Genomic DNA, 12062 nt, shown 5'->3' with positions numbered 1-12062 from the left:
AGCAAAAGAAACCTCTGCCAATTTCGGTTTTGTTACTTGCGTCGGTTTTGTCACCAAATTGCATTATGTAATTCTTCTTAGAATAATAAAAAAATGCTGTCATGTTCTTTTTACGTGAATGTATTACTCACAAAGATTCACGACTTTGTCGGGTCATAAGACCTGACGAAATCGTCAGTGACCAGCCTGACTTTTCTTTGGAAGTGGGCCGGCCGCAAGCAAAACAGACTTTCCTTTAAGTGGATCTCTTGCTAGTTCTTGTTGAATCGCAAGTATACACTGAACATAGCTCCACAAGAAACATGCCGAGACCTCAACTGGACAGAGGCCCGTAAGCTCAGCGGCGGAGACAGGCCTGGGGCAGCTAGGGCTATAGCCCCAGGCCTAGAAACAACTCCCTTTATAATTTCTTCATGCAAAGCATAGAAAATCATAAAAGTTTATCACTTAACATAGCACAGTTTCAGACGTAGTCTGCATCTAGCTCCGTAAGCTCAAGATATCGAGAGAAAATTACTGTCATGTTATTAGCGCAGACGCATCTTTAATTTTATTTTATTTTGAAACGGAGGCAAATGCTTTGCTTCATCTCATTAATAAAGGAGTATAGAACAAAGACTCAATGAGGGTCATTACTCCTCAACAAATGCGAAAACAAAACGGACTACTCTCACGGCATCAAGGATCCCAAGTGTATTTAGCCCCGGCCAGAACCCAATTCCTGGCCTCCACCTTGATGCCCTCTAGCACCGTGGTTGGCATTGAGGATTTCTTTTGAAACACCCTCGCGTTTCTCTCTTTCCAAATCTCCCAAGAAACTAGTATTACAAGCGAAGAGATCGTCTTCCTCCGGTGTCCGCGGCCAAGGATCGTTCTAGTCCACCACTCATGGACCGAAGAGATTCCAACCCAATTGGCGGTGTCGAGCTCCGGCGTGTCAAGCCAACATCTCACCGCATTCCAAATGCGCATGGAGAACCTACACTGGAACATAATGTGTGCCGCCGTCTCCGGCTCCTTTTTGCATAGTTGGCATAAATTGCAATTTGGCCACCCTCGCCGTTGTAGCCGGTCTGCCGTCCAAACCCTGTTCTTGTTGATGAGCCACGCGAAAAACTTGCACTTGGGGGGTGCCCAGTTTCCCCATATCACTTTCTTCATGTTGGTTGCCACCGCCCCTTCGAATTGCACCTTGTAGGCCGAGGCGGACGAATATGTGCCATTGGTCGTGAGGTTCCACTTTATGTCATCGGCCAGGTCATCTCGAAGTTCAACTTGCCTGAGCTTCTCCCAAAGCGTGCAGAACTGTGCAATATGGTCAACTGAAAGCCCATCCTCCATTTTAATCCAGTGCACCCAATTTTGATCCTGCATGGCCTCCTTTACAGATTTATTCTTGTTGGATGAGCTCGCGAACAGGAGCGGGGCGATGTCCTTGGGTTTCTTTCCTTCCAGCCACGGTGAGTGCCAGAAATGCGCCATCCGACCATCCCCCACGGTGATAGTAGTCGCCGCATAGAAGAGCTCTCTGTCCATGGAGTCGCATGGGTTTCCCAAGCCGACCCATGGTCTATCGGGTTCCTTCCATTCATACCATAGCCATCTCAGGCGCAAAGCTCTCGCATATAAGTGAAGGTCGAGGACTCCCAAGCCGCCAAGGCTCTTTGGTCTGCACACGGCCTTCCAGTTGACCTCGCATTGCCCGCCAGAGACCTTCTCCGCTCCCGCCCAAAGGAAGGCCCTCTCGAGCTTATTGAGATTGCTCAGAGTACTCTCAGGAAGTTTAATCGCTGTGGCATGGAAAGTGGCCTGGGAGGTGGTCACCGATCTAACCAACTCGGTTCGCCCAGCCGCCGTGATGAACCGGCCCTGCCAAGGAACCAAGCTCCCTGCAGCTTTGTCTACCAAGTGTTGAAGATCAATTTTCCTGAGCCGGTGAATGGACAGCGGGAGGCCGAGGTAGCGCATTGGGAAAGTAGCACGCTTGGCCGTAAAGCACTCAAGAACGGCATCCAGGTCAATGCCGCTGCAACTAATAGGAACCACCGAGCTCTTTTCGAGGTTCGTTGTGAGACTAGTGACTTCGCCAAACCCAGCCAGGATGGAGGTTAATTGCTGGATGTCCTCCTTGAAAGGCGCCACAAATATGGCGGCATCATCGGCATATAGCGAGGATCGCATGCAGGTGGCCCTGCCCCCTATCTGGTGTAGCTTGCCCTGTCTTGTGGCGGTGTCGAGAATGCTCTGGATAGGGTCAATGGCCAGGACAAATAGAAGGGGGGATAGCGGCTCTCCCTGCCGGAGGCCCACACCGTGCCACATAGGCTCACCCGGAATCCCATTGAGAAGGACTCTGGATGAGGACGACCGCAGCAGGGCGGTGAGCATATCTCTGAACCGTGTCGGGAAACCGCGCCGACTGAGAAGGCTGAGCAAGTAGTCCCATCTGACAGAATCAAAAGCCTTTTTTATGTCTAGCTTGAAGAGGAGGGTAGGCTTCTTTAACCGGTGCATCCGTCGAGCAAGGTTGCGCACGTACATAAAATTATCATGGATGCTTCTGGACTTGATGAAGGCGCTCTGGCTACGGGATATCAGAGTGTGCATGAATGGTGCTAACCGAGTTGCCATCATCTTGGCCACAATCTTAGCCACCGCATGGATGAGGCTGATTGGTCTGAAGTCAGAGATGCTCTCCGCCCCATCTTTCTTGGGAAGGAGAACTACGTTAGCCGTATTCACCCATTGGAAGTGCTCAAAACGTAGGTCGGCAAAACTATTGACCACAGCCATGATGTCCGCCTTAATGACCTCCCAAGAAGCCTTGAAAAAGGCCCCCGTAAAGCCATCCGGCCCCGGGGCTTTATCCTTGGGCATGTCTCCTATGGCGTCAAGGGCCTCATGCTCGCTGAACGGTTTATCCAGGCTGGACAGATCGCACTGATTGAAGTTTATGTTGTTCCAGTTAAGGTCGCTATGCGGTCGAGGCTTCTTTTGCAGCATAGCGGAGAAGTGGTCATGAACCACCTTCTCCTTCTCCTCGTGCGTGTTTTTGACTACTATTTATATGTTGTTCAATTGAGTCTCACGTATCCAAAAGGTGAGACACCATACTAGCAACAAATGGACTTCTTCTGGAAAGAGTATAAACTTTATGTGCACTTGCTGTTTTGCAGCACTAGCTACTACCAAATTACAGCGGAAAGCCATGAATTTTGTGATAAAAACTGTGCTAGCATTGCGTCGGAACATAATTAGAGATACATGACTAGAGAAACAACATAACTCCTAAAGCACTCAAATTTAACTTGCTACGAAAATAATGCACACGCGACTTGAGCATTGACATTAAGAGAAATCAAAACATAAAAAATGTACCACTTTGCTTTGCCTTACGTGGTTATCCACGTTAAGCATCCTAGCAGAGAGGGCCGCCTCAAAATGAACTGATAACTTCAACTATTACTTTATTCCATATGACATAGGAACACAAGCTCTTCCGGGTTAGGGTCCGCCGGAGGAGGAGGTGGTCATATTCCTAATTATGACGTCTCATGGCAAGTTCTACTTTTTACCAAAGACTTAAGAGAATTGCGCGTCATTTCATTAAGACGGAAGAAAAAGTACACAAATCACAGGAAGACATACAACCTCAAACCAATATCCACCATACCACCTACAAGAAATACTTAATGGATTGGTGACAATGGCATGTGAAAATGATGTGTGGGAGAAGATTAATTACGGAGTTATAAACTTATAATTGAAGATTTCATTTCCAGAAATACTAGACAGATTGTGTTTTCCGGTAGAACAGGAGGTCAATTTATTGGTTTAAGTACTGACCTTTACTAATTTAGCATTAATATTTGATATACTTATAAATATTGTATGAAGTAGCACATTTTGAAGTTATGTTATTAAGAGAGAGTATGATTTATAGTCATATGAATTTTTTCAATTTTCAGAGCCCCACTTTACATTTTGCCCGAGGGCTCAAATTTGTGGAGACAGTTATGTACATTGGCTATTACAAAATGAATTCTAAAAGGATGGATTAGAGAAAATGAACGTATATCCTTAAGTATACATAGTATAGAGAGCTGCTTTACAAAAACGTGAACATTAGTCAAAGAATTGTGCGATAATGTATCCTACTAAAAAATTAAAAGTTGAATTGTTCTTTGTCTAGTCCCGTATATGCATCCATCCTTCAGCCAAAGCCCATCACCTTTGGCGCGAATCTCAAGAAGCGGGTGAGCGAGTTGGGCAGGAACTTCCTCGCGAATAGGAAGCAGACGGTGGTGGTCCTCCCATTGTACTCACATGTCGTCCCGCCCCTGAGCCACCGCAGGAAGTCCACCGTGACCTCCATCCTCGTGAACCTTGACGGGTGGGGCCCGCCATGGGACCAGTCAACCCACGTCACAGTTCGTCTGGCGGCCACCTCAGGGTGGCGGATGTGGAGGAATGTCGGAATGTAGTGCTCGTCGGTGTAGCAGTTGCGCTTGCAGAACTTTTTGAAGACCGGGAAGTAGACGTTGTCGGCAACGATGTCAATGGCAAGGGCACGGTCCATCTCGAACCACTGTGAGCCCTTCCGCCACTGCCAAGGGGTGATGGTGGGTGCCATGCCACGCTTGTATCGGCCCCGGCCCGTCCCTCCCGGCTCGTCATAGGACTCCATGTACACCTTGGTGGAGTTGGTGAGGTAGGAGTAGACGGTGGGGAAGTCAAAGAGTGGGACGTGTGACTCCGACAAGAGGATGAAGCGGGAGTTGGAGTGGTCCAACAGTGCGTGTGCCAGGAGACGCCGTTCGGCTTCCACCATGCTTATGTGGCCCCATTTTACCTCCTGTTTGTATAAGAATGGCAGCATGTTTAATGAAATTGTATGATTATAAATACTATAAGCTCTCTTTAACAATATATCATGATACGATGATCTGTAGTCAAAATAACTTCATACACTATATGATGTATGACTCTGTTTTTTTTAAGGTATGACTCTTGTAATTTGTAGCTAGTTTGGTGGTTCTATTTTTCTTGTTCTGTAGGCAAAGAGTTTTTTGTGTGGCCCTGTAGGCAAAAACAATGGTTTCAGTTTAGTCACACACAAAAAAGACAGTTGTTTCAGTTAAGTAAAATAGAAGGGGAAGTTCTTTTAAAAAAGAAATGCCATTTGTATCCTAACTACTAGATGATGTCCTAGAATACACGCAATCAAACGTTGTTGCTGTGCTTCAACATGTGAGATCAATACTAGTACAATATTTCAAGTAATATTGTAAAAACATCAGAATTTCACAAGATTTTATTAGCACATTCGCGTGAAAAATAAAGTATTTTTTCATAGTGTGGACGGTGTTTAAGTCCAGCATATAATAGTTCTATGATTTAACCCCTTTGAACATTTATCGTGCAAAATTAAGGTGATTAATTCTCTAGGCCCGTGTACACATGCATACGGTTTTTTTTTTTTTGCATACATCCATACGTCAGCTACGGGAGATGAGAGTAATTAACTAAGAAGATTCTCAAGGCCCAAGACATGCATGCATACGCAAAGTGCACAAGATATTCTTTTCTTTCAGGAGGAAAGATTTACTAGAAAAGGGTACGTATGCATTGTCACTGTCCCCATACGCAAAGTGCCCAAGATAATTCTTCTCGGGATCTATACTATGCGCCTAGGTTTGCATGTTTACTGGTAGTACAGGCTAATTTGTATGTCAGGCATCTTTGGGTCAGTTCACCGTATAAGAGGATCTACAGCCGGATACACAAATCCGGCCCTCAAACGCCTGCAGAGCCGTTCGCAGACAGTGACCAATTAAAGCTTAAATTTGCATTTTTACAATCGTATACCTCAATACGAAATCTCAAATCCATACAATGACATGTACGTGAAAACTATTTTAAACGGAGCTTGTCCGACCCCACTTGTCCATGTCCGATAGCCGGCTACGCCCTTCAAAGTATTGCCCCGATCGCCGGCGAGGTAGAGTAGAACATGAGACATAAATCAGCTCACAGGACTCGAGCGCCGTCGCCTCCCATGCCCTACTCTTCCTCACCGGAACCCGTCGCCTGCACGTTGCCGATCGACATGAGATGGGTGATGGATCCATCATGGCCAAAGCCGGCCGCGTCCATCACGACGCGGTTACAACGTCGGAGAGTGCGACTCCGGCTTGGCAACATCCGTCGAGAGGGTTGTCGTGGCCTCCCGCACCCTCTGCCTCTCACGGCGGGCATGCCGCGCCATACACTCGGTAGACGGACCATAGATGATGGACATCGAGTCAGAGCGCCAAACAAGCGGTTGCGCCTCTACCATGACATTCGGACGCCAGGCGGAACGCACCGCCTCTGGCGAGCCAGCGGCTACACACATCTCACCGGATCCAAGTCCCACTTGGGCGGACGTGATGGGTTCCCGCCGGAGCGAGTCTGACAACTGTCGGGCGCTCTCCTCGCAGGCGCGCGGAGCACACTGTGGACGGCCATCTCCTCCTCTGGGCCACATGGGACAAGTTCCCGGTCAATAGATCGAGATGTGTAGGATTCGGATCGCTACCTGCCATGCCGGAGAAGTCCTGAGCTCGCCGGACAGGAGCTGGCAACGAAGTGGAGTGAGTGGAGTGGCTAGGGTTTGGTCCAAGTAGCAGATGAGAACAAATACATGTGAGCCGAATCCGATATGACAGTCATGTTCAGTCGCGCCTGAGCCACCCCATATCCTCCCCCAGATTTAAGCTAGATATTAGGGATGCCTGTCAACCTACACGTTCGAGGCCGGTCTGAGGCGTTCATTTGGATCGCTTTTTTTTATGAGCCAGTGACCGGGTCGTACGTCCGGGCGTTTGAGGGTGTTGGAGACGCCCGGTTGTAGTAGATGCTCTAACACATGGTATATTCTCGATCAATCGCCTTCCGGTTTCGCCTTTGACGAGCTCGAGTCTGGTGACAACTTGGAAGGCCGCGTGAATTGCCCTGAAGCAGCTGGCGCCCTGTGCGCTGATGGCGATAGGGAGGTCGATGATCACGAGGCATGCCATGCAAGAAAGGTATGGCTTCGATGTTGAGCAGTGAGACAACGACCGCCCACTCTCCTACAACTTTGGCTTCGTTTGCATAAATGATGGAGCCGTAGTACATGGGCCACTATGGTTGTGGGCTTGTGGCGAGACCATTGCAACATGTCCACATTGAAAATGAGAGAACGTACCAAGCGAAAGAGGTTTGTCAAAATGTCCGTCCGTCCAAGTGATTCTGTCTGTGCAACTGTGGGGTTGTCGGAGAGGTTGATGGCGACGAAGTCAGGCCCACGTGAGTGCCGTGAGGCCGCTGCGTGCGCTAGCTGTGATAGTGCTTTAGGCTGGTCACAATGGGGAGGAACTTAGGAGTAATATCACACACTTCAGTACAACTTTACTTATGTGTCACATATTTAATGAAAAGAAAGGTGCTTGTAGTAACTAGTTAAGTTACCGAAACATCACACACTTCAAGAAATAATGAGTCTATAACCTAATAAATACATTATTGCATGACACTACATAGATGTTCCTACCCACTGTGGAGGTAGTAACATAGTCTAGGGAAGTGTGTAAATTACTAGACTATGTTCTTGCCCATTAGGCTGGTCATAGTGGGAGTAACATAAGTAGTAACATAGATGCCACATAAGCATAAGTGATGATGTGTCAAGTAGTTAATGAGGAGAGAGACAAATAGAGTAACATAATATGTTACCATCACCTAGCGGTTCCCAATGCTAAATGAGTCTATGAAGTAATAAATGAAGTGATGCATGACACTACATATATGTTACTACCCACTATAGAGGTAGTAACATAGCCTAGTAACATATACATGTTACTAGTCTAAGTTACTCCCCACTATGACCAGCCTTATAACCAGCCTTACGTGTTGTTGTTGTTGGCTGGGTGATAATCGAGGTCGGCCGACGAAGCGATCGAGGGACGTCGTGCACGTGATGTGACATAGTGGAGGGGTTCTGGGGATTAACGAGATAGTACTGGTCTAATTAAGCAAAGCAGCAGATAATAATTTTAGATTGGCTAACAGTAGAGGACTAGAATAGTGTAATCAGACAAATATTAACCATTTTGAATTGTGTAATACGTAGTAGAGGATTTCAGTAAGCATTGTGCGAGTGTGAGTGTGTGGTGGTGTGAGTGAGCCGTGTGCATCTACATTCTAATTAATATTTCTACAAAATAGTACAATGGTGTAATATAATTGTTAAAAAAATACGTTTTTCATCCTCAAGAAGTAAAAAAACGGTTAAGGCTAGTCATAGTGGGAGTAAGTTAGCTAGTAACATAACATATCCCAAGATAAATTTGCTTATGTGACAGCTAGTTAATGAAGAGAGAGGTGTTTAGAGTAACATATTATGTTACCATCACATATCGCTTCTCAAGAAATGTTGAGTCTATAAACTAATAAATGCAGCCATATATGTTACTACTTCTATGTTACTTTGCACAGTGAAGATAGTAACATAAACTAGTATCATATGCATGACACTAGTCTAAGTTACTCTCCACTATGACTAGCCTAAAAACGCCAGCTTTGTGTAATTTGAAATAACAATTTTGACAAGAAAAACAAAAGGGAAAGACAGAAACGAAAGCGTCGTTCTCCAGCATCTTGGAATGCATCGCGCGATCTCGCGCCCCGTGTGGAACTCCGCGCTTCCCATGTGACCGCGTCGATGGAGCCAATCAACCACTGGCACATCGCGTGCGCAGCCAAGACACAGGACGGAGCACACACAGTGATGATACCAAAGCCATCTCCTCCTGACACCTAGCTGGCTCAGATGGACTTTCCTATCCTTCTCCTTGGAGAACGACGACACACTCCTTCATCTCGTGTCAAACTAGACGTCTCACTTTTCGTGTGAAATCAGGACCGAATTAGCGGGTCAATACATGCATGCATGCATGGTGCAAGCATTTTGAAAGCATAGCATGTGGAGGGCGCGTCAATGCCGTGGAGTGAGAAATGCCGCCGTGCAAATTCATGCATCCAAGAAATCGACTACTGCTACGGGTTGTTGTTTTACCAAAAACCGAGCAGGAAGATAAGCTAGACATCGATTCCAGTGGGCGTACATGCGATCGTGATGCTAATGTGCACGTGTGTAGACGTAGTACGTACCTTGCTGGGGATGTGTCGGCGGTGGAAGGCGGAGCCGCTGTCCGGGGCGGCGGCGGAGGCGTTGAAGGCCGGGTCGGTGTGGACGTAGACGGAGTAGAGCCCGCGGTGGCCCTCGAAGAAGCGCTCCCACAGCGGCGCCATCGGCAGGCCCCACTTGGCCAGGAACAGGAACGCCACCTTGGGCGCGGCCCCCGCCCCCACGCGCACCGCCCTCGGCGCCGCCGCCGCCAGCTCCAGCAGCCGCTCGTCGTCGTCGACCACCGTCCCTTCACCCTGCTCCTCATCAGCAGTGGTCGCATTCACAGGCAGAACCGGACGCTTGTCGTCGCTGCCGGCATCAGCCAGCGGCGGCGACGGCGGAGACGAGACGCCGGCTGCTGGTGCCGCCCGTCGTCGTTGTGCTGGCAGAGCCGCATGCTTATTAACGCCGGCGTCGGCCACGGGCGGCGGCGGCGGCGGGGACGAGGCGCTGACTGCCGGTGCCGCCTGAGGCTGCACCTGCACCGGCCGCGGTGGCCGACGCGACCGCACCTGGGTGGACACGTTGACGGGGGGCGACGGGAAGAAGAGCTCGAGGGCGGCGCCTGGTAGAGCCGAGGACGCCGACGAGCCCATGAGGGAGAGCGTGGCGACGATGCCGAGCGCGAAGCCGAGGGCGAGGGGGATGGCGACGAGCAGGGGCTTGATGGAGCACGGGGTCGACATGGCCGCCGCCACCATCCGCGCCTGCTGCTGCTGCTTATGGTTGCTCTTCGCGCTCATGGCCGCCCGCCCGCCCGCCTGCCCGCCTGCCTAGTGGCAAGCTCTGTGTCTCGCGGGAGACGAAGGGGTGGACGGATCGCTGCGGGTTCACGGCTTGTAAAGGAGAGGAGGCGGGCCGGCGGGGGCGGCGTCTGGGGCCGGGCGGTCGCCATTCACGGGGGCTTATATTGTACGTACTAGTAAATGAACAAATTTGTATTTTTGAATCGAATAAAAAAATTTGTGAATAGTGTTGGTGGGAGGAATCTTCGGGGGCGGGCAGCCGGCTGCCGAATTGGACCGGGGGTGGGGGAAAGGAATGAGCTTCGCTGGGGCCACCGGGAGATGACTTGGTCGTCGTGTCTGCTTCTGGATTCCTCGTCGCTCGGTTCTTGCCTTGCATTTGAACCACAGAGCCCGACTCCTTTCCTCGCCCCTCCCAATTGACGCACGCGCGCCAGCAGCGAACGACCGTCTGAACAGTTGGACTGCATGCTTAGGGTGTGTTTAAACCCGTCACGGTGGGGTACTATCATAAATCGGTATCGAGAAAAGTCTAAAATAAATCCAAACTCGTTTTTTCGAGTAAAATAAATCCAAACTCATATGGCTCATTGGAATTGAACCTTGAACTCTTCAACGGGACGCTTCTACAAGCTAAGCCGCCGGCCCGCTCGATCTCCGATAGGCCATGGAGACGCGGAGGATCTTGGTTCCCCGCCGGCAAAAGGGACCTAATTCCCGTTCTCATTAGATTAAACGTCTCAGTTGGGGCTGTGTCGTGGCGGCGATGTCCCTTGATAGGAATAATGTCTCCCGCGTTCTACCGCCGTCCCGATGATACGTTTAGTATCGTCGGAGGGCGTGTGGACGTGTGTCTTCGCCGGATCTTACAAGATTTCGTCGGTTGGTCTTCGATGGATCTGTTTCATCTGGTTTTTGTTCGTCTTCATTTAAGTGTTTACAGGCTTGATCCTTCTGATCTACGACTTTCTTCATCAATGATGGTTACTGCTCTGATGCGTTGGTCCTGTGAGGACTTAGCACGGGGACTTCTCGGTTGTCTAGTACGACAAGGTTTGTTCGCTACAGTGATGGAAAGGCGATGACGACGGCGCGCCTTCGGCTCGCTTCAGTACTTGTATTTATCTCACACTGCAAAAAAAACACTCAAGCGCTTGGTTCCCTACTTCGAGTCGATGTCGGGTCAGGCGCCAGGATTCGAACGTCTACTGCCGATCGTCCAGGAAATCGATCCTGGCGCCTTACCTTAGCATTTGCCTATCCTGATCTTTTTTTCGCAGGAGAAAAACTTTTAATCTGTTCATCATTTGTCAAGACAGTACGAATAACACTAAAAGTAAAAGTTACATTCAGATCCGTAGACCATCTAGGAAAAAGGTAATCCCCGTGGGTGTTTTGCTTATTGGCTTGCCAAGGGCGCATGGATGAGGTCACCAGGCCGGATCTAGTGGAGGCATTCGACAACTCAGACGAACGAGTTAAAAATATGAGCCGTGACATTTGACATACGATAAAACATGACTAAAGCTGCTAGAAGAGAAACCGTATGCCATGGCATGGATGTCAGCAATCATCATAAGAGTGGAGAACGATCGAGTGCAAGGCCGAAGAGTTAACTTCCTGAATAATTGACACGCAATTTAAGAGAAAGACGGCCTTTTGAAACGGATGAGAATGTGAGAGCGACCGGTGGCAGAGCGCAAGCATCTTTCCCCAGTTGAGTGTGTGTGTCTGGATAGTACCCCTACTCCGCGGTGTATCCGGGGGCAGAAGTTCACATCAGAATGCCCCAGTTGTGCCTGAATAGTTAGCACCCCTACTCCATACTAGCATAATACACGTGCGTTGCCACGGAACAAACAAAGAAACAAATAGAAATTGATCAATAATCAAAGGATATTAACACATGATCATTGATCTTTAGATCCTAGGCAAACATAAAGAAAATGGGCTCGTCTCCGTCTGTTCCTTATACTCTTTTGCTTAATTCTAGGTTGTGCCTCTAGCTCCATTTCCATCACATCATCGCTACTTTGTGAGCGGGGAGATCTACACGTACGATGCAAGTTAGGTAAAAGAAGCCACCTCGTACCCCCTCGTCG

General features: G+C 48.9%; 1 protein-coding gene across 1 annotated transcript; it reads right to left on the bottom strand.

Annotated features, from left to right (window-relative positions):
* Nucleotides 1–4001: 4001 nt before the first annotated feature.
* LOC119336305 (glycosyltransferase BC10-like) lies at nt 4002–10078 on the bottom strand. Its single transcript, XM_037608328.1, has 2 exons — nt 9196–10078; nt 4002–4855 (listed from the first exon to the last, which is right to left on the bottom strand). The coding sequence occupies exons 1-2, from the start codon at nt 9955–9957 to the stop codon at nt 4214–4216; spliced, it is 1404 nt and encodes a 467-aa protein (XP_037464225.1). The 5' UTR covers nt 9958–10078; the 3' UTR covers nt 4002–4213.
* Between the last annotated feature and the right edge of the window lie 1984 nt (nt 10079–12062).

The sequence above is a fragment of the Triticum dicoccoides genome, chromosome 1A (assembly GCF_002162155.2).
Source record: "Triticum dicoccoides isolate Atlit2015 ecotype Zavitan chromosome 1A, WEW_v2.0, whole genome shotgun sequence".
In the NCBI taxonomy this organism is placed as follows: domain Eukaryota; kingdom Viridiplantae; phylum Streptophyta; class Magnoliopsida; order Poales; family Poaceae; genus Triticum; species Triticum dicoccoides.
Note: the sequence above shows the minus strand (reverse complement) of the source record. Positions and strands in the feature narration are given on the sequence as shown.